The 23851-nt window shown below is 39.9% G+C and overlaps 1 protein-coding gene across 3 annotated transcripts in view; it reads right to left on the reverse strand.

The window, feature by feature from the left end:
• RFX3 (regulatory factor X3) overlaps positions 1 to 23851 on the reverse strand; it is a 540046-nt gene that overhangs the window by 397046 nt on the left and 119149 nt on the right. For 2 of the 3 annotated variants that reach the window (XM_033925415.1, XM_033925406.1), the window contains exon 1: positions 14853 to 14953. The exons of the other annotated variant lie outside the window; for it this stretch is intronic. In XM_033925415.1, the coding sequence (XP_033781306.1) occupies positions 14853 to 14889 (37 nt within the window). In that variant the 5' untranslated portion in view covers positions 14890 to 14953. Of the gene's footprint in view, positions 1 to 14852; positions 14954 to 23851 lie in introns of those variants that run through there. 3 annotated transcript variants of the gene reach the window in all.

Raw genomic sequence — 23851 nt, forward strand, 5'->3', positions numbered from 1 at the left:
TTCTGCGTGCTTTGAATATGTTTTTGATTATTGGTAGATTGGTAGATACAGAGTAAGTAAGAGGGTCTGTGGGTTAATTACAAGAGAGAGAATGGAATTCTATTTATATTGTTGTGGTATAGAGGCTTCCTAAAAAGGCAAAAGTGGACAGATATTTGATTGAACACATTCAAAATATAGCTATATGCCAAATGTTGGTCAGGACATCCCTGTTAAAGAGTAATCAAAAATTAGGGAGAGCTGTTCCAGCAGTTGATAAATGCAACCATATGGGTTACAGTCATACTGGACTTAATGCTTATGATAGGTGAGAGTGTTTCGGATGCTTTAAAGAATGATCATATGGCATCTACTGATCACCATATGGCGTGGTACAACATTAAGACAGATGTGGAGAGGATTCATTCAAAAGTGAAAGTTCTAGACTTAAAAAAAACACCTAACTTTATCGAGACGGGAGAATACCTCAGAGAGTTGTTGGCTGGATGAAAACATCAGGGAGAAGTAAAAAAGCAATGGGAAAAACTGAAAAGAGCTTCTGAGGACTGGAGTGGTCCCAGAGAACTGGAGAAGGGCAGATGTGGTACATCTCCACAAAAATGAAATTAAGGATGAGGTTGGGAACTACAAATTGGTTAGGCTGATCCATACTCACCAAACTCCTAGAAACCCATGTAAGCAAACAACTCACAACATATATTGAACAACACTCCTGCTTACATCCCTCCCAATTCAGATTCTGACCACAGCACAGCACAGAACTTCTCTTAACCCTGACCACAAAAATCAAACAGTTATTAAGTATAGGCCAGCCCTTCTCCAATTTGACATCTCCGCTGCCTTTGACTCAGTAGATCACCACCTCTTCCTAACGAAGCTCTCTGAGATAGGAGAGACAGGTACCGCACTAAACTAGTTTAAAGATTTTCTCGTAAAAAGAGAATATCTCGTCAAGAAAAATGACATCTTTTCCAACAACTGGAAGGCTTTCTGTAGAATACCCCAGGGCTCTCCACTCTCTCAAATATTATTTAATCTATTTATGAGTTCATTTGGCAATATTAAATTCAACGATGAATGCATACTGTCATACACAGCAGATGACATCCTTCTCCTCATCCCAATAATTAGCAACCAATCTGATACAACCCCCCCAAAATTTCAAACAGAGATAAAATACAAACATGGGCAATGACCAACAAGCTAAATCTAAATGTATCAAAAATCAAAATTCTTTGGTTTCATACCCCACAACAGACAGCTCCCCGACAAATATCACCCTCCAAGCAGGTAACACTCTTGCAGTAGACAAATTCTCCAAAGTATTTTAGACTCCACACTATCCCTGGAGCCTTCAAACTCCAACCTCTGATGGAAAACCTTATTCACTATGAGACAACAGACTCAACAGATCATACTTCCATCAACAACACTTTGCCCTGCGCATGCAGATGCTAATTCTGACTCAACTAGACTAATGCAACTCCATCTACATGGATATCAACATCACCCTTATCCACAAACTGCAGCTCATACAAAACACGGCAATAATACTCATATTCAGACTGAAAAAAATACGACTCAATCTCTAACTACTTCAAACAACTACACTGGCTGCCCATCTGATCTTGAATAAAATTCAAAACATCCTGCATTATGCACCACATACTCAATGGAAGCTCCGCCGCACCACTAATTCACCTATTCTTCTCGGCATGGTCTGCTTCACCCAGAAATCTTGACAGGATACATTTGAACCTCCCCACAACAAAAATCCTCAAGTATAAATGTGTATTCCACTCAATGTTCACATTCTCTGGTGTGAAAGCATGGAATGACCGCCCAACAACCATCAGATGTAAATCTAATTACTCCATATTTCACAAGAAATAATGACATTCCCTTTCGACTTTTTCACTGCAGATTGAATTCTCAAGCAAAGTTTTTGGTGTCATTATAGACTCAAAACTTTCATTTATTGATCATCTTTAACTCTCTAGTAAAAAAAAAAAAATGCTTTTTTAGCCTCCATATGTTGAGGAAAGTGAGATCCTGTTTCCACCAACAACATTTTTCTGTCCTTGTTCAATCAATCATTCTTTTGAGGCTGGACTACTGCAACTCGGTCTATTTAAGTCTGACCAAGAAAAGTCTTCAAAGACTTCAGCAGATCCAGAATACTGCAGCAAAGAGTAAATTTGACCATGTTTCGCCGCTCTTGCTACAACTCCACTGGCTCCCAATAATTTCCAGGGTCTACTTTAAATGTGCCTACCTAACTTTCAAGATCATGCATGGCATTCTTCCCCCTTTAATTCCTTTATCCTGGAATGCTGCGAGACCTGACATTACCAGATCTATCCAAAAGCTCAAATTATCTTTCCCCTCACTAAAAGGCGTTACCTACATTGGAAAATTAGGGAAATCTCTTCACTTCAAAACCACAAAGCTTTGGAATAATTTCCCTGCTCAGCTGCGCAACCTGGGATTTTTCCAACTATTCTGAAGATACCTGAAAACTTGGCTATTTTCAAAAATGTAAATTTCTGCTTCCCCCACCACCAACTCCCACTGTACTTTACTTTTAATTTTTGTAAACCGTGTCGAGCTTTATATTTATAGAGAAGATGAGCTTAAGGTTTAGTTAGTTTAGTTTAGATTCCACCAGCAACTAATTCCAATATCCATCAGTGCCAAAAAAAACTTAAAGGCAATAGACTCCCAGAGTAATAGACCCATGGAACGCATTTCACCCAATTGCCATCATGGAACCAAGTGCTCAGCTAACCAGTAGTTAATGACTGTAACAGTCTCTATCTACCTCATGGTATCTTTCATTGAACAATATTAGTGTTCCTGCTGTATATAATCTTCCACTAAATAGTATTTTAATGTTCTTCCCGCAGCACCCCTGAACTGTACCAAATTACCTCTTTAATTGCACAGTATGATAATCTCTACTTCAAATAATCCCAAAGGTCTTGTAATGCATCTCTATAGCATCCTTGTACTGTAATGTATCTCTAAGCATCCTTGCACTATACTAACTGTTCTCCATAAACTATACTGTAAGTTGCCTTGAACCTTTGTAGGCATAGCTCAATTCATAAATCCCAGATTAGATTAGATAATGCCTCTGGTGAAACTTAATTTAGAGTACTGTGTACAGTTCTGGAGACCACACCTTCAGAAAGATATAAACATGAAGGAGTTGGTCCAGAAGGAGGCTAATGAAATAGTCAGTGGTCTTCATCATAAAGCATATTAGGACAGACTTAAAGACATCAATATGTATGCTTCAGAAGAAAGGCAGGGGCAGAAGAGATACGATAGAGATATTCAAATACCTCTGTTGAATAATGCAAAGGAGGAGGAACTCTGAATGAAAAGGCATAGAAGAAAGCTGAAAGGAGAAAGACTCAAGAATAACCTAAGGAAATACTTCTTCACAGAAAGGGTGGAAGACATGGAACAGTCTCCTGGTAGAAGAAGTGGCGGCAGAGTGTATCTGAATTCAAGAAAGCTTGGGACCAGAACATAGGATCTCTAAGAAGAGGAAGAGACAATGGGCAGACTGGATAGTCTTTACCTGCCTTCATTTTCTAGGTTTCTATTTGGACAGCTTGGTGGGATTTCTTCAAGGAAGGCTAACAACAAGTGCCAATTTTATGCCATCCACCTCCAAAGTGAGAAAGATACCCTTGTTTCATTTCTCCAGCCACACAGACCTTTTATTTTTGAATCAGAGAACAATCTAAGAGGCAACAGTAGTATCAGATTTAGTTGAAGACATACAGACCTGGGAAAAAGATCTATGTTGAAGTATGAATCCTCCAGGCTTTTTGGAAACCAATAGGGTACCTAAAATGTACTCTTGCAAAGTCTGTCTTCCAAGTATGGAAACATAAGAATGTCTTCATTCTATTTTGAATTATCTGTATTTACTTTTTGGGGAGCCACAACACACTGAGTTGAAAATTTCAATGTATTTTCTACATAGTGACTCCAACATCGAACTTAGTATTGTGTAATTTTTTGTTGAGATTATCTTCCCATACGTGCATTATTTGTACTTTTCCATATACCGTCTTAGTCTCACAAGATCTGTAAATTCTTTGCATGTCTTAGAGCATCCAAGGCATTCTATCTAGATAGCAATTTCTATACAATGTAAGCTCAGATTCTATTAAAAATTTGTTTAGTGAGATGGCAATTATTTGCATTGCTTAAAGCAAAATGCAGATAGGCACCAAATAAATATGGTTATAAGTAAGAACTACTTTTTCCTCTACAGTACATTTATGAGATGTGTGTCACATATTTGATGAAACTGTCCATCAAACTGTTCAGTTCTATTGGGTTTAAAATAGCTTTGCATACCCTATGGGTGCGTAAAATGACAGCAGAAAAAGATATCTGTTCTCATGATGGCTGCCATTCATCCTGAACTCATCACACTGATCAAAGAAAACAATTCCTCACAATCCTCTGCTGTTTTAATGATTTTGAATATTGTGTCATCTGCAGATTCTCAGACTTTTGTTCAGCAGCAGGGAAGTTACTGAGACTATCCTTTGAACCACTGTGGACAATTTTCTTGAGTGAATGTCACAGCCAGAGGTATAATGGCCTTGTTCCAAACACTTGTAATAAACAAAGTGATGGTCAATAATGCACATATTCTGCCTGCATTTAGGATACAAATTGAGGCCACTGACCTGCTTTTTGAATGTGTCTGAAATTCATAACAGAATGAAGAGAAATTTTCCTCTTAATAGAGACAATCCAAAATGGGGAGAAAGAAAAGCCAAAAACCCTCCAAAAAACCCAAGAAATAAAAATCGATTAGTGGTTCTGATGGCACAACTATGTAAGAGTTGGGGGAGGGGAGACAAGTATAGCTAAAACAAAACCCTTTAGGGCCTGACACCCCCAAAAAAATTAAAAAAGAAAAGAAAAAGTGAAAATCATAATGAAATACTAGAGTTTTACCAATAAGGCGGAGGAGATGAAATTGTGCATACAGATAAACATTAAAATGCCACACAATTTTGCCATATAACACAAATTAAATGGCAGATGTCATGCTATTCCTTTAATGTATGTTAATATGTGAGTGAAAATATAGTCTCATCTTAAAAAAATAGATAACAGAGAAGTAGATATTAATGGAACTACAATTATGGTTTATGTTTCTTATACTTAAAAGCAGATACTTACCTGTGCAGGTGGGTGACATCATCCACAGAACCCAGTAAGGACACTTCCAAATGCACTGTCAATTTAAATCTTTAGGCAGTGCTCATACCACCCATATGCTGGTATTTTCCCACTTGACATCAGCTCACAGGATAATCAGTTCAATAACAAAGCTAAGAAGCCAACTAGGAGAGGTGGATGGCTTGTGAGAATATATATCTGCTCTCCTCAGAAAACACCTGCTTTGCTTTCTCTGAGAACAGACAGAAATCATATTCTCACAAGTGGAACACCCAAGCTGCCAGGATCATGTCTCTGGAAGAGGATTAACATTCACTACTATATTTAATATATAGGAACCTAGAGAAACCCCACAGGATTGGAGGGAAAGTTGGCTTTAAGTAGAGAATAAATTCTGAAGAACTTCTTGCCCACATTGACTGTCTCTTCCAGAGCTGTTTTTTAAATAATATTGGGAGGTAAACATAAGGACTGAGATGTATGGATTGTAAGCGGTGAATCCACCGCTGTTCGTTCCTCCATAGTATTCTAGCTTACACCGCTTACAATCCATACACCCTGCAGGTTTAAACAAAGAGGTTGAGTGGGGTGCATTTTTGTAATCTTTTATTCTGCTCTGGTGATTTTTCCTGTCTGGGAGGGTTTTTTATAATTTTTTTTATTATGTTCTTTACAAAGTTATTGGTTCTTAACGTTTGGCTCTTCCTCTCTCTGCTTTTGAGCTTTTTACAGTCGTGCTGTCACATATTTGATTTCTCTCCTGAGCAGCATATCAGTCTGACCAATTACAGCAAAAGTATTTTCTTTTGAGCAGTATACCATCCTGACCAATCGCAGTAAGAGTCTTCTCTCCTGAGCAGCATACAACTTTGACCAATCACAGTAAGAGAGGCGGGTCCTCATGCTCCCTGTGGTTATTGACATCAGCTGGGCTGCTTCTTTTTTGCAGCCTCTGTTTGGTGCCGTTCCCCAAGGCGTCTTTTTTCAACATCAAGTGTGTAGATCAAAGGACTCAGGTAATTTGCGTGGCAGCCAGACTAAAACAATGTTTAAATACATGGTTGTTATATATTTTACTATGAGCACAATTTTCATAGCACATTTTTGTTCTTCTTAGGCACTGCACACTGCAAATAACATCAATATAAAAAGCTTATCCTTCCAGCTTCCTGATGTAGCTTAGGGAAACACAGACTGTGTTGGAGCTGTGAACTGACCTTTTCACATAAGTGGTCTACTGTTAAATAGCTTTTGTAGAGCCATAACATTTGCCACTCCTGTAGAAGCAAGATTCCTTGCTCCATGCAATGTGTTATGATTAAAATTCAAGCACCTTTCCAGCAACGTTGTACTGCTGTCGTGGCACCTTGCTGAAGAGCTTATGAGCACATTTAAATATTTAAAAGACTTTAAATGTTTCATGATGATATTATTTGAGAAACTTGCCCAGTATTGATGAGAGGGGGGTCTTTTGTGTTTTGTTCTATTTTGAAAGTATTGCTCCCCTCGAGTGGACTGTAATTCAAAATCCCCGGTCTGTTTGGATCAAAGATGGATGTATGGCAGAAAGTGAAGGAGAGAAAAACAGCAAATGGATAAGGTGGCACTGGATACACAGTTAAGAGCACAGACAAAAGGAAGTACAGCCAGAGACTGGGAAAAGATGGTTTGAAAAACAAAATCACCAGACAACAAAGGTAGGGGAAATGATTTTATTTTCAATTTAGTGATTGAATTGTGTCAGTTTTGAGAATTTACATCTGCTGTCTATATTTTGCACTATTCAGGAAGAAATGCATTTGCTTTTATTTCTCTGGGGTTGTACTGCATGCAGAGTCTTGCATCTTAGGGTTTCGTTTGTATATATTAGTACTTTTAGTTTGTGGTCCTGTATTTTCATAGGGGTTATCTGTATTCTGCATGTGTGTCCAAAGCCAGATGTTCTGGTAGGAATTTGTTGAGAAGCATACAGTGGGCTTTGTGTAGTTTAATTTTGTGGTTAACCATTATGTATTGTTAATAAGATTATATTGTATGTATACATGGAAAATGAATGGAAAAAAATGGTATTACAATTAGTACTATTATAGGGGCGGGGTCTGTGGTGGAGATTGCTTCCCTCCCTCCCCCCCAAAAAAAGCATTCCTCTACATATACCTAGAAAGACTATTTGAATAAAGTTGGGATTAAGTATGGTAACATCTATGAGATAAAAATAACTAGGTGGATCGTTGGAATGGTGTCTCAGGGTGAGGAAGGTTCTATACTTCTACTAAGACTAACCACCTCTTCTACAAAGCCACGCTAGGGGCTGCTGCGCGGTAACGTCCCCGAAGCCCATAGAGATTTAAAGGGCTTTGAGGCTATTGCCGTGTGGCTTTGTAAAAGAGGGGGTAAGTATCTTAATAAAATATTTGACCCGCGACTTAGCCTATGTTTTAGATTTCAGCCCCTTATGTGATTGAGCTTGACACCCCTGTTGTAGAGAATCCAGGATCTCCCTACTTCTAGAACACCCGACAAAGGGATACCCCAATCAATATCTCACATGTTAAAATCACCTATTAGTAATACTTCCCTTTTACAGCTATATTCTGAATGTCTACTATTAAATCTCTGTTCACTTCTGTCTGTGAAGGAGGTCTGTATATCACACCGATGTATGTAATACATTTTCAATTCCCTCTTTCCACTTTGACCCAAAGTGCCTATTCCTTACCTTGCAGATCCTGCAATTCTATGGCTTTAATATGATCTTTAACATATAATGCCACTCTTCCTCCTTTTCTTCCTACCCCTGTCTTTCCTGAACAGATTATAGCCCGGTGTAACTGTATCCGAGTCATGGTTCTCCGTGAACCACGTCTCTGTGATCACCACTAAATTCAACTCAGCCTCTGTATATCACACCGATGTATGTAATACATTTTCAATTCCCTCTTTCCACTTTGACCCAAAGTGCCTATTCCTTACCTTGCAGATCCTGCAATTCTATGGCTTTAATATGATCTTTAACATATAATGCCACTCTTCCTCCTTTTCTTCCTACCCCTGTCTTTCCTGAACAGATTATAGCCCGGTGTAACTGTATCCGAGTCATGGTTCTCCGTGAACCACATCTCTGTGATCACCACTAAATTCAACTCAGCCTCTAAGATCCAGAACCTTGTTTCCATTACTTTGAGCATTAGTACAAGTATATACTGCTTTCCAGATATTGCCACTTTTTCCTGTTTCTTTTAGAGGTATTTAGTGATTCACTTACCTGAGAGTTTACAGTATACTCACCTGGGGGCTTTGATCACCCTGCCCCAATGATTCTAGTTTAAAACCTTCTCTAGATCGGAGAGAGCGAGACCAGAAGGCTTTGAGCATGCGCAAATGCTCAAAGCCTAGTCCAGCCCGGCGCAGGAAGAAGGATTATCTCTCCTGCATCGCACCGCCCAGCCCAGCCCAAACCAACGAGGGAGGATCCGCAGGAAGAAGGATTATCTCTCCTGCATCGCACCGCCCAGCCCAGCCCAGCCCAGCCCAAACCAACGAGGGAAGATCTTCGGGCACTGGCATGTCCTGTGCATTGGTGCTGGTGCCGGTGCCCAATCGGGTAAGAGATGTTTGGTGCTGGGGGGATGTAGGATCGCGGGGGAGGGGGGTTGATGCGAGCGGGGGGGGGGAGGATGCCGGTTCACAGGGGGGATGCCGATCGGATTGAAAAAAAAAAGTTGTAAAACGCGCTCACGCGTATAACGCGCAAGGTTATGCACGGTTTGTAAAATCGTGTATAACGCGCGCGTTATATGCGTGAAAATACGGTAGTCTTCAATTTCCCTCTTTTTACTGTCTACCTACAGATTTCTATCTTTTTTCTCTCATACCAGAGCTCTCATTCCCCTTCCTCTTATTCTCCAATCTTTCATCAACTCTATCCTCTACCCCCTTCCATCCAGCATTCATTCTCTCTTCCTACTTCCATCGAGTGCCCCCCTCTTTTTATTCACTTCCATCCAATCTTTCTCTCTCTCAAGTCTCTCACTTCCATCCAGCATCCCCCTTATCCCCACCCTTCCATCTAGCATTTCCTTTTTCTATCCTTATCCTTCCATCTAGCATGCCCCATCCCTATCTTTCCATCCAGTGTCTCTCCTCTACCCCTTTTCCACCCAGCGTCTCCCCTCTTTCTCTCCTCATCCTTCCACCATCTTCGCTCTGTCCCTTTTCTAGCCAGTATTCCCTCTCTTAACTTTCCTCCCAGCGTCTCCCTTCTTTCTCTCCTCATCCTTAAATCCAGCATCTTCCTTCTACCCCTTTTCCATCCAGTGTCCCCTTTTTCTCTCATCTTTCTTATATTTAACATGTTCCCCACTTCCCCATCCAGTTTATCCTCTCTACCCCTTTTTATTGTGTCCCCTTTTTCTCTCCTTATCCTTCCATTTAACATGTCTCCCTCCGTCTTTACGTCCACTCGCTCCCCGTTCTCCCTACCCTTCCATCCAGCTGTTCCCATCCCCTCCCCTCTTGGGTTACCTTGGCTTCAGTCTGTTCTCTCCTATTACTGCTTAGAAGAAATATACGTAGCACCACTGTTTGCTGTGCCAGTCCTCTGCCCCCCTCAGATGTCAATTTCTGCTCCAGGACAGAGGACCAGCACAGCAACAGTGCACGATTGAGCAGAGCGACCCCACATATGTTTCTTCTTCTTACTGTTACTACTGCAGATCGGAAGCAGCAGCAGTAGCAATGGTGGCAGTGGCAGCGGCAGCAAGGTGGGACCGGTGGTTATGAAAGAAGCTGTTTGAAAGATACAAGCAGACCATGTAATTTTACCCCTAGACAACTGTACCCTGTATGGTTTAATGGGACAGAGTCAGCATGGGTTCAGTCAGGGAGATTTTGCCTGATTTCTATGAAGATATGAATAAGTTTCCAAGTTTATTTAAAATTTGTTAGTCCGCTTATCAAATTTCTAAACGGAGTACAAAAATTTTAAATCGGAGCTATACATAAAATAAGTCAGACAGACAAACTGAAACAAATAAACAAGTGGATAAAGGTGAGCCAGTTGATGTAGTGTATCTAAATTTTCAGAAAGCTTTTGACAAAGTTCCTCATGAGAGGCTCCTGAGAAAATTAAAGAGTCATGGGATAGGTGGCAAAGTTCAGTTGTAGATTAGGAATTAGTTATTGGATAGAAAACAGGGCTGGGTTAAATGGTCATTTTTCTCAGTGAAGGAGAATAAACAGTGGTGTACCAAGGGATCTGTACTGGGACTCATGCTATTTAACTTATTTATAAATGATCTAGAAATTGGAACGAGTGAGGTGATTAAATTTGCAGATGACACTTAACTGTTCAAAGTTGTTAAAACACATGCAGATTGTGAAAAATTTCAGGCAGACCTTACGAAACTGGAAGACTGGGCATCCAAGTGGCAGGTGAAATTTAATGTGGATAAATGCAAAGTGATGCACATTGGGAAGAATAATCCAAATCATAGTTACTGGATGCTAGGGTCTACCTTGGGATCAGCGCTCAAGAAAACAACCTGGGTGCCATCGTGGACAATATGCTGAAACCTTCTGTCCAATGTGTGGCGGCAGACTAAAAACCAAAAAGATGCTAGGAATTATTTTAAAAAGGATGGTTTTAGACTAAAGATGCTATAATGCCTCTGTATCGCTCCAAGGTGCGACCTCACCTGGAGTATTGCATTCAATTCTGGTCTCCACATCTCAAGAAAGATATAGCGGCACCAGAAAAAGTTCAAAGAAGAGCAACCAATGTGATAAAGGGGATGGTTAAGGCTCTTCAGCTTGGAAAAGAAACGGCTGAGGGGAGCTATGACTGAAATCTACAAAATCCTGAGTGGTGTAGAATGGGTGTAAATGGATCAACTTTTTATTGCATTAAGATTTACAAAGACTAGGGGACACTCAAAGTTACAGAGTAATACTTTTAAAAGCAATTGGAGGAAATATTTTTTTACTCAGAGAATAGTTAAGCTCTGGAATGCATTGCCAGAGGTTGTGGTAAGAGTAGTTAATGTAGCTAGTTTTAAAAAGATTTGGTGTAGAGTGGACTCAACTGATCAAGTTATAGAGTGTAAATTGTGTGTCACAGTCCAAGTGGTCAAGATACAATTTACAGAGGTAGTCAATATATAGAGGTCAGTCTTCCACTGAGTACATGTGGTACATGTCCGGTCTATGAAAATTAGGTCAACTTAAGGAGGTGGTCAATGTAGGGAGGTAGGATTCATTAGCTGTCTTTTCATGAAGAGATTTACTCCAAGCAGTTTACAATACATTGAATAGTAATCAGGTACTTTTTAAATATTTTCCTATCTGTCTCAGCAGGCTCAAAATCTAACTGTGGTACTTGGGGCTGAGCCTAAGGAAGTCCCTGATTAGCTCTGGCACCTCAGGCCCCTCCCAAGGGGCCAATTAAGGCCTTAGGCCCCTCCCTATGCATCAGATGATGTGCTGGGGCGTGGCCTATGGCCGCTATTGTGCAGCTTCCTGCGGGGGTGCAGGAGCAGGAGGACGTCACGCTCCTGCTCCCAAAGATGGAAGCCTAGGAGCAGGAGGGACCGGGCACCCCCTCCTTCTCCTGAAGAGAAGCCTTGCCCGAAGGAGCAGGAGGGACTGGGCACCCCTCCTGCTCCCAACAATTAAAAAAGGTACGCGCGGTGGGTGGGCCGGTCATGGGTAAGGCAGTGGGGCTCATTGGGGTTAATTCAGGGGGGGTGTCGGGCTGGGCTAGGGTGTCGGGCTACTGTAGACTCTCCTGCCTGCATGCCCCCACTCTCCTGCTCTCTGCCACCGTAGCCCCGCTTTAAAACCACGGGCTTGCACTGCAGGAAAGGCGGCAGAGAGCAGGAGAGTCCGGCGAGCAGGCAAGAGAGATCAGAGCAGGGAAGACAGGAGAGATCGGGGTGTGTGTGGGGGGGGGAGGGGGGGTCGGGCAGGGCCGATGTAGGCTCTCCTGCCCCGATCTCTCTTGCCTGCTCGCCGGACTCTCTTGCTTTCTGCCACCGTTCCCCGCAGTGCAGGCCCACATTAAAACCACGGGCTTGCATTGCAGGGAACAGCGGCAGAGAGCAGGAGAATCCGGGAGCAGGCAAGAGAGATCTGGGCAGAGCAGGGCAGGCAGGTTGAGATCAGGGCTGAGCCCTGACAATTGTGACAGGAGGCTACTTCTCCTGTCACTACTGTCAGGGTGTGCGCATGAGCGGGGATCACTCTGGCCATGGGTAGGGGGGGCGTGTTAACGATCATCCCCATTTGCATGCAGGCCTTTACTGAATTGGTCAGCCGACATGCAAACGGAAACGGATCGCACACGGTTTGGAGGTTTAGTGAATCCTGCCCTAAGACTCTTATAATGCTTCTGTATTGCTCCATGCTTCGACCTCATCTGGAGTATTGCGTTCAAGTTGGGTCTCCTTATCTCAAGATAGATATAGCAGCGCTAGAAAAGGTTCAAAGAAGAGCGACCAAGATGATAAAGGGGATGGAACTCCTCTCGTATGAGGAAAAACTAAAAAGGTTAGGATTCTTCAGCTGGAAAAGAGACGGCTGAGGGGAGATATGATTGAAGTCTATAAAATCCTGATTGGAGTAGAATGGGTACAAGTGGATTGATTTTTCATTCTGTCAAAAATTATAGAAACCAGGAGACATTCGATGAAGTTACAGGGAAAGACTTTTAAAACCAATCGGAGGAAACAAATTTCACTCAGAGAATAATAACGTTCTGGAACGCATTGCCAGAGGTCGTGGTAAGAGCGGATAGCATAGCTAGTTTTAAGAATGATTTGGACAATTTCCTGGAGGAAAAGTCCATAGTCTATTATTGAGAAAGACATGGGGGAAGCCACAGCTTGCCCTGGATCAGTCGCATGGAATGTTGCTACTCCTTGGGTTTTGGCCAGGTACTAGTGACCTGGATTGGCCACCGTGAGAACGGGCAACTGGGCTTGATGGACCATTGGTCTGACCCAGTAAGGCTATTCTTATGTTCTTATTCATTGCGGTTTACAATAAAATTACAAAGACAGTCGGTTGAAGTTACAGTAATATTTCTTAGATCATGGGTAAGCCTCGTGTGAATTACAAGAAGAGATATGTCTAACATTTTCTTGAAATTGTAATAACTGAGAAGCCGATGCAGACTTAAAGGTAGGCTATTCCAAACTTAGGTCCCTGAAATTTGAAAGGTAGATTTGAATAGCTTTTTCCATTGAACTTTTTGGGGAAAAGGGAAGGCCAGTTTGAAGGGTTGTCTTTTTGGTTTGTTAACGATTGATTGCAGATCGCTTGACCTTTCTGCTCAACACATGCCGATTCATTGACAATAATTACATATACACAAATCAGACACAGTATTGGCTAGATCATGTGACTATTTATCACTGATACACAGATCTATGTTGAGTCTAGCAACATTTTAATTTAGATTGCAAACTTTTTTCAGTATGTACTTGAATCAGGCAATCTGTATTTGTATTTTATTGATTTTAAAAAAGTTTTTCATCATTATTGTTTTTTGGTTTGTTAATAAATACCATTTTATGTACGTTTATTTACATTTGAAGTTTGTTGGAATTTAATTTGTCCTCCCCTACTTCCTTCAATGAGTCTTACACAAACCACATGAAAGTTGGCATTAACAGATATTTTTTAATGGCAAGTGTCTTGTTCAGTGGAACATTTCCGTTCAAAGAAAGCTACTCCATAAATGCAAGTATGGGCGAAACAAGGGGCACACCATTATACTATAACTACCTTGTGGTCCTCAAACTACCTGAAATTGAAATTTGTTAGTCAAATTAATGGTAAATTCAGGTATCTTAGGTTAAACTTACCATCGCACAACCAATGCAATGCACACAGTGAAAAGCATATATTATATAACATGCACGTGTACAAAGAGCTCTATAATATAACATGAAACTAGTCATTTATCTTGATTAGCAAAGTAATGTACTGATTATTCATCAAGTACTAATCAACCTTGGCTCGATGTGCATAAAATTGCTAGTCATATTTCTGCAAAACTCCAAAAACAGAAATCAGAAAATAAAACCTCCATTTCAAGAAAGGATAAACAGTGAAAGCTCATAGGTCTAGATTCTATAAATGGCACCTAGCAGTGCCTACATTGTAGGCGTCAATCAACTGCTAGGTGCCATTTATAGAATCACACCTAATGGTGCCTAAGTGGAATTAGGCACCATGCCATTAGGCCAGTTTTTCACTTGCCTAATTTGGTGGTGCTTATATTGGACACCTGATGCCGCCTAACTCAACCACGCCAACTGTCTGCCCATAACCATCATTAGACGTAGGAGGATGCCTCCACTTAGGCGGCACTAGGTGTCTTAAGAGGTTGACGATGCCAAACTCTTAAATTGTTTCTTTTTTTTTTTTGAATGGCTGAAAACCAATGAAGTCAATTACCACACCGATTAAGCCAATTAAAAAAAAAGTTAGGTGCGGATCCAGAATTTAGGAGTCATTTATAGAATATGGCCCATAGTGCATACAAAAAAAAAAATATGCCATCTTGGGCACACGAGTTTTTTTCTACTTTTCAAACAGAAAAAGATAGCCGTTATAAACTAACATGTTACCTGATGCATAACTGTTCACTGAACTGGACCCAAACATTTAATTATTCACTGCAGCAGATGACAGTGCAATCATGCTCCTCATTCTAGTTAGTAGGCAGCTGTGATACAAAAAAATAGAGGTAAACAGGTCCCTTAATGCCACTTTGTAGTAGTTAGTCTAAACATGAAGTTATAGTAGGCTTCCATAGTGCAAGATTAAGCATAAGGTATAAGACTATAATTCCCCACAAGTGTGATTTCACATTTATTACAGCTATTATGTAATGGCTAAAGCTGTTATAATTATTTACTCCCCTGCCTTCAGGTTCTGTGTCACTCAGCTGCCACAACACTGGTTGCTTTTGCTCTCCACAACACTGGTTGCTTTTGCTCTCCACTGAATGTTTTGTAACCTGTTTTAAAACACAGCTGTCAGCCAACCAGAGTCCACGTTGTCATTCTCCTAAGGAAATCTTTTTAATGAAATATAATAGGTAACAAATGTCTAATTTGTGCTGTTTACTGTAATTGCCAGTTTGCCAGTCTTTATTGTAACTGCTACTTTTAAAACCTAACACAATAGCTGAACACACAGGGTGCTCGAGTGTTTGTGTATTTACAGCTTATTGTTGTCAAGTGCTGTACTTCAATTTCCAATCCCAGTCAAATCAAATTTATGGCAATTCCACAGACAGCAGTTTTACTAGATGACTGTAAGATTTCTTCTCCTGTCTTCTCTTCTCCAGGTGACAATTTTTAAAAAATGAGAACCCGAGTTGCTTAAGCATGGTGATTCCTTCACTCCTACGTGATGGTACCTTCCTCACACACTAAAGACTCTTTCTAAACAGTTGCTGTACAGTACAAATAAAACACTAAATCCAGGATGTGTTCTTTCTGTAACTGAGGGGCAATCATTAGAAAACTGAAGACTGACCTCAACCAATTGACCATGTCCAAATTAGAAAAGAAGGCTTGAGAGCATGGCAACATTTTAAAAAAAAGTTAAGAAACTAGATACTCGTGTATCTAGCCAAAAAACACATTCAGGGATTGATGCAGAAAGCCACGTGGTACAGCCACATGCCAATGGCTGAGTTTCTGCAGTGATGTGCAAATTTAATATACAATGAACTGAGCTGCTAAATTAGGGAAAGCCTGCCCAACATATGTGCACTAAGGTTCTGCAGGAAAAGCAGCTTCACTGTCAGCATGTCCAAAGAAAATAAAAATGCCAGCACGTGTTTGTACTTGACCAGAATGTTATTCTAAGCAAATCCTTACAAAATTTTCTTGCACATAAAATGTTTGTAAAGATATTTCTGTGTAGAATATCACTCCAATTCATGCAAAGAGGTGCGCTAGGGCTTTTATTTTCTTCAGACACACTCAAAAAGCTCTTACCTTCCCGCTCTCTCTGTTAAAATTGCAGGTATTTGCTAGTCACAGAAAAAAAACCCAAAACTGGCAATAAATTCCCCAAAACTGCTAGTAAATCATCTCTATTAATGATTAATTTCTTGCATTTCTTCTGTCATTTCTTTGATGGGAAAATTAGGTTCTTATCTTAATAATTTTCTTTGTAGTAGAAGGGCAAAGGATTCCAGATAATAGGTTTTGTATGCCTGGTTACATATTGCTTGCAGAAAGATGTCATTCACGTCTTTCGGCTCCTTCCCCAGTGGACTGTATTGCCACCTTCAGTTTGTACCAAAGCAGTTGATCACCATAATAATAAGAGAAATCAGAAGGAGGGGAACAGGGAAATCTTCCCAAAAACACATTTCTATTCTGTTCTTTAATGAATAAAGTGAACAATGTTAACCCAAACAAAATAACTCTAGGAGGAACTAATAATCCACCCCCTTGTATGCAACCAGCACTAACATCTCTGGAGCTCTTAAAGACTTATCAAATTCACTCTTTCTTATCCAACCGGCTGGTAAAGATCTCTCACCGTGGAATCCACTTTCGGTTGAACAAAAAACTGCTCAAACTCAGGAGCCATGGGATAAAGTCTAGACATAGGTTTAGCTGCCCATAAGGCCCCCTCCAGGTTATCCCACAGACCTGTGACTAACATAGTGATGTCTGAATGTGTGAGAAAAGATGTGATCTGAGCATTAGTGCCACTACTCAGGACCATGCACTGTAAGGTCAACAGCTACTGTGGTTCCAGTTTCATCTTCTTCAGGGAGCCTGTAATACAGTAGACTCTCAGCTATTCTGCACTCATGGGGATTGGTAGATATCGGATAATTGTTTTTCTGGTTGCTTGTGAGTTACTGAAAAAAAATACTGTAGCAGCAAGCAGCCGTTCCTGACAACCCACTCCCTCCCTTACCGAGGTAGTAGCAGCAGCAGCAGGTGAATAGAAGAATCACCATAAACAGGCTGCTTCCGTCCAGCTCTGGCAGGGCCTTTCTTCTTCTGCGTCGGAAGTGACATGGCAGAGGAAAGGCCCTGTGAGGCAAATGCACCCAGAGGGGCCAAGCCCTCACATGTAGTATCTGAAGCACAGCCCACCTTCGCCTTGGAAAGATGGCTTTCCACATTAAATTAATTAATTCAGATGAAAAAAATCATATCAGGTAGCACAGAGTCACCCAAAGTTGACTCTTAATTTGTGCCTTTTAGGCTCTGCTGCTTCTGTGCCCTTTTGCACAGGACGATCACCGTTTCTAGACCAGAAAAGAAAAATGCCTGAACTACCGGGCTAGTCACCCTTTCTTCAGCCTGAGAGTGCAAAGAAGAGGCTAAGTCGGACACACCAGCCTCTCCTTCAAGTGAGGCACAGCACATGGTGCAATGATGCTCTTGAAGTGCACAAGTTGTGCATTACTGGCATGGATTTGGAGTAAAAGATCCCAAGGACTCCAACTCAACAAGTTACGAAGCCAAACAAGGAGTTTTAGAGCTGCAGGAAATTTTTGAAAAAAAAAAAAGATTGCTAAAATCCAAGAAGGCCACAGTCAGGATTTTGGTGCCAAAAAATAACTTAAAAACAAATAAATAAAAGACAAAAATCAGCAAATTTAGGATTTCTGGAGGGGGGGGAAACATAGGGGAACAACATATACCACTAAAAACTGGAATTTCTGACACCCTACCCCCACCCATCCCCTTCCCACAATTCTCCTCACAGACTGTAACAGCCTTACTCACTGTGACTTGTGCTGGCAATTTGTTGCAGCCTGCCTTGGCATTATGTGCACCTAATGAAGCAAAAATAGCCTAACACACTAAAATACTGTTATTTTTGCCATCTGTGTACATTAACCAAGCAATGTTTTTTTGGAAAGGGTTAGTTAGGAGCAGAAAATGGTCATGGATTTGCTATCATTAGTGCATACTACCTGAATAAGTACTCCCACGTTAAAATTTTTTAATGGCCACATACAAATTATCCATTCACTACTATTCCCAAGTATTTATGAAAATGCTTGAGTACTTGATTGTAAAAACCACTTAGATAACCTTGATAGGAGGTATATAAAATCCTAATAAACTTGAAACTTTAAATTAATTATTCATCTCTTCACCATAGTCTTTCATTCTTTTCTGTCCCAGACCTCAGCAATACCACTCACCGCTTGAATACTCTCATAGCAGTTAGCCTCACATGTTATATCTTTACTGGTCCACCTATTATAGGCATTACATTTTATTTTCTTAAAATATTTATAAATCTGGTTTCTATCTTGAATTTTCTTAAATCCAGCTTAAATAATAATATTATTTTCTTTTACTTATCTTCATCGAGCAGTGAGTGGTATTCCTGAGGTCCGGGAGAGAAAAGAAAGAAAGAAATATGGTGAAGAGAAGAATAAGTAATTTAAATACTTGGGAATAGTGGTGAATGGACTAGTGACTGTGAGCCCAAGTTAATTTAATAAGAAATTTAACATCAGGTGAAGAACTTCACATGCTAATTATAACATTAACGCATCAACATTAACATTAACGCATTAACAGTAACATTAACGCATTAACATTAAAGATTTTTATGGCCATGCTAGACTTAGGCTTACAGCCTCTTTTACAAAGCCGTGCGGCAACAGCCCCAAAGCCCTTTAAATCTCTATGGGCTTCGGTGCCGTTAGCGCAGTGCAGCCGCTAGCACGACTTTGTAAAAGAGGCCGTTAGTGTGAAGGAAAGACCCACTTAAGAATGCCCTAAGCCCATTTCTTTTAGTGCAGCTTAGTAAAAGGACTTCTATAATTTTAGCTTTTTCAGTGGCAAAAATAGCTAGAAGAGTTGCTTATTCAGGAATGGAATTTTGAGAATCTTCCTAGAATATGGCTTATATAAAAGCTATCTGAAGTAGCTAAACATTACCTTCTCCCTCACAATCATGTTACCCTTAAATATTTAGAAATATTATTATTTAGATAGCATAACTGGACCTTATCGTAAATCTTCACCACCTCTTTAAAGTACAAATTTAAAATGTCTCCAAGATTATTTAAAATATGATGAAAGCAAATGAATGATAGAAAAATAAAAAATTGCAGTTTCTGTGCTCTAGTAATATTTTTAATCTTATTTTGAAGATCATCTTTAACCTCAGATGTACTTGCTGCCTGCAAAAGAACAGTCTGTGATTCAATAACAATAATAATTTACTTAATTCAACAAAATTAGTATCTAGCTCCTCTATCTACTGTTTTTTTTTCAGTCGCAGCTCTTTGAAGCATTTTCTCAATCCTTTTATAAAACTGTCCACAGAATATGTGCATGTTTATCTGAAATGAATTGAGATTCCCGAGGATGGAGTCAGAGAGGAATTAGTGTGTACATGCAAACTTTACAAATACGCACATATGCAAGTAAAATAAATTGGGAAAGTGCTACATATTAAATAGCAAGTGTAAATATGTGCATATCAGATACACATAAAATTATCCTCATTAGAACTGTTTCTGAGAGGCTTTTGAATTTGCATGTACGGATTTTCTCGTCCTTCATTATCACCCACACAGAAGTAATAACACTGTCATTCCAAAGACAAACTGAGAGTTGAAGGATGGCAATGTCTTCATATATAATTAGTAGAAGTGCTAATACCTGTCAGTTACCATAACATTTTTTCAGATGTGTTCATAATTTTTTAATATGATATCATAGAACATAAATATAATACCTGAACATATACTGCCTCTTTTCTGCTTGGTGAACTTAAAGGGTTTATAGTTTATCAATCTTGTTTTACTATATGTCTCTCAAAGACAAAAGGAAAATAATGTAATGCTAAGCTACTTTGCATCATCAAGAAAATTTTAGGATGCTATAAACCTGAAACACAAACTGCTAAAAGATTAGAAAACAATTTCTAAATATTCTGAAGATAACTCCTTCTAACCGTTCCAGAACAATACATTGAAAATCTTGTTGGGGTTTTTTTTGGGAGGGGAAGTTAAGATTCCTCATTTTTTTCATTGTTTAGTAATATAATGTTTAAAAGTTCCTGTTACTTTCTCTGGCATTTATCTGCTTCTACCATACTGACTTTAAGCAAAGCCCCCTGTAGTTGCCATCACATCCATACACTTGTGGCACATGATTACAACATGAACTTATCAAGAGTGGAATTGAGCAAGAATATGTCTAAAAACAAGCAGCAAACAGGGACATACATAACAAAACTCTGAAGACGTATTTGTTTGATAAATTTTTAGCTGACAAATAAGAGACTGTAGTGTATGTTCTTCTTGTCCAATTATTTTTTTCCTATGTACTTTTGAGCTAACTTTGTTAACCGGTTCAAGTCCCATCTGGGAATGACCTGGTATGTAAGACTAAGGATTGGATTGGATTTCTTATTTTTCCCACCTCTCAATTTCATCCCAATCTTAGTCATCTACAGATCTGACCTCACAAGACACTGGCCCATTGGCTTGCTTTGAATAAATTCATCCTTAATAAACTGGTCCTTATATAGCTAAAACTATCACTTCTTGGATAACAGATGAAATATGGGTGCTAAGAGAGAAGAAAATGTAGTTTTATAACTTGAATGTATAAACAATATAAAGAGACAGGATAGGTACTGTGGCATGGGAGTAAGTACTGTATGTGAGGGTGGGGTGGTTTGGTTTTGATGTGTTTTTTTATGTAGGACAAGGCAGTTAAGACAAGACTGTGCTTCCATGTATGTGTATTTGTAATATAAGTATTTTGTGGTTTTTTTACTATGTATGTGTTTTTGGAATCCGCATTGTATAACGTGGGATATAAATAAAAACCTTAAACCATAAACTGTATCCCAATCTCCCCTTTATGACAGGCCTCTACCAACCATAGATTCCTTTCAATACCTTAAATGATACAATTGATTCTAAGCTTTCTTTCGATTTAAAATTTCTCAGGTTGCTAAACTTGGATTTTTTTTTTCTTCAAGAACTGTTCGGTCTATTCAAAGCTACTTTGAATTACTCACCTGTAGCAGGTGTTATCAGAGGACAGCAGGCAGATAATCTCACATGTGGGGTGACATTATCCATGGAGCCCAGCACAGACAGTGCAAGAGTGTACTGTCACTTTAAAAGTTTCAAGACTGCATCAGTAACTTCCTGCCCAATGTTGGCTGGCAGGACCTTGAGTTCAGTAATAAAGCTAAGAAGCCAACTAGGGGAGGTGGGAGGATTGTGAGAATATCTGCCTGCTGTTCTCAGATAACATCTGCTACAGGTGAGTAACTATGCTTTATCCGAGGGCAAGCAGGCAGTATATTCTTAGATGTTGAACTCCCTAGCTGCCAGGATCGTGTCTCTGAAAAAATTACAACCACCATGAGCCTGCAAAACCAAAAGGGTTGTAGAGAAGTTAGCATCTAAGTAGAGAATAAATTTTGCAGAACTGCTTGGCCAAACTGACTATCCCATCTGGAATGATTCTCTAAACATTAATGGGATGTGAAGGTATAAATTGAGGACCAGGTGGCTGCTTTACAGATGTCCTCAAAAGGGATAGAACATAAATGAGCTACAGAAGAGGCTATTACTCAAATTTTATGTGCAGTGACACGGTCTTCAAGCATAAGCCCAGCCTGAGAGTAGCAAATGGAGATAGAGTCCGCTAACCATGTAGAAATGGTTCATTTGTTGACAGGAGCTCCAAGTTTGTTTGGATCAAAAGTCTGGAACAGTTGATTAGAAGTTCTGTGAGATTAGGTGCAATCCAAATAATAAGCAAGAGCATATTTACAGACCAATGTATGAAATGCCACTTCACCAGGGTGAAAATGTGGTCTTGGAAAGAAGACAGGTAGAACTATGAACTGGTTTAGATGAAGCTCCAAGATGACCTTCAGAAAGAATTTGAGATGAGTGTGAAAAACCACCCTGCCGTGATAGAAAGTTGTACAGTGAGGATCTGACACAAGGGCTTAAAGGTCACTGACTCAACGTGAAGATGTGAGAGATATAAGGAAGATTACTTTCCAAGTAAGATGTTTAGGAGATGAATTTGAGAGTGGCTCAAAAGGATGCTTCATCAGAATGGAAAGAATAACATTAAGGTCCCAAGTTACAGAAGGAGGCTTGATTGGAAGTCTGGTTTGGAAAAGACCTTTCATGAATCTGGAAATTAAAGGATGTACAGAGAGTGGCTTCCTGTAAAGTGAAGTATGAAAAGCACTAATAGCACTGAGATGAACTCTGACTGCATTAGGTTTTAGCCCAGACTTAGAGAGATAGTAGAAGATAATCCAGGACCAATGGGAGAGGATAGGTGATTGGATTGAGTTAATTCCACACCAGATTGAGAAATGAGTCCATTTGAGAATTAGTAGATATCACACCATTCACAGAAGAAAGTGTTTATGAACAACTTGAAAAAATTGAAGGTGGACAAAGCTATGGGACTGGACAGGATCCATCCCAAGATATCGAGGGAGCTCCGAGAGGTACTGGCAGGTCCTCTTAAAGAATTTTTCAATAAGTCTTTAGAGATGGGAGAGGTTCCGCAGGATTGGAGAAGAGCAGATGTGGTCCCTCTTCACAAAAGTGGTTGCAAAGATGAAGCGGGAAATTACAGGCTGGTAAGCCTCACTTCAGTTATTGGAAAAATAATGGAAACGTTGCTGAAGGAAAGGATAGGATAGTTAAAGAGGATGTTAAAGAGGGATTTGAATCAAATAAAATAAACATTCTGCATGACATAGATAGCAGTGTGGAAAACTTATGGATAGAAATTCCATGTTTGAAGGGAAGGAATGTAAAGGTAGGGTTATACCACAACATTGACTAGTTAAATGTTACATCAGGGAGTGGAATTGAAGTAAAATTCCTAGATGTCATAAATGACTGTTTCTTGGAGCAACTGGTCTGGGAACCGACAAGAGGGGAGTGCTATTTTAGATTTGATCCTTTGTGGAATGGAAGACATAGTACAGGAGTTAACTGTGTTGGGTCCGCTGGGAAACAGTGATTAAAACGTGATCAAATTTGAGCTGATAACATCGCAAAAGAAATCTACAGTAGGGGCGTTAATTTTCAAAAGGGCAACTATGATAAAATTAGGAAAATGGTTAAAAAGAAGCTAAAAGGATCAGTTCCAAAGGTTAGGACTGTAAACCAGGCATGAATGTTATTTAAAAATACCATCGTGGAAGACCAAACCAGATGTATTCCATGTATCAGCAAAGGTGGAAAGAAGAGGAAACAAGAGCCGGCATGGTTAAAAGGTGAAGTGAAAGAAGCTATTAAAGCCAAAAAAAACATCCTTTAAAGAATGGAAAAAGGATCCGAAAGAAGAAAATAAGAAGAAACACAAGCACTGGCAAGTTAGATGCAAAGCATTGATAAAGAAAGCTAAGAAAGAATATGAAGAGAAACTTGCAAAAGAGGTAAAAACTCATAACAATTTTTTTAGGTACATCAGAAGCAGAAAACCTGTGAGGGAACCTGTGGGACCATTGGATGATCAAGGAGCAAAAGGGGCACTCAGGGACGATAAGGCCATAGCGGAAAGACTGAATGAATTCTTTGCTTTGGTCTTTGTGGAAGAAGATATAAGAG

The sequence above is a fragment of the Geotrypetes seraphini genome, chromosome 1 (assembly GCF_902459505.1).
Source record: "Geotrypetes seraphini chromosome 1, aGeoSer1.1, whole genome shotgun sequence".
Lineage (NCBI taxonomy): Eukaryota > Metazoa > Chordata > Amphibia > Gymnophiona > Dermophiidae > Geotrypetes > Geotrypetes seraphini.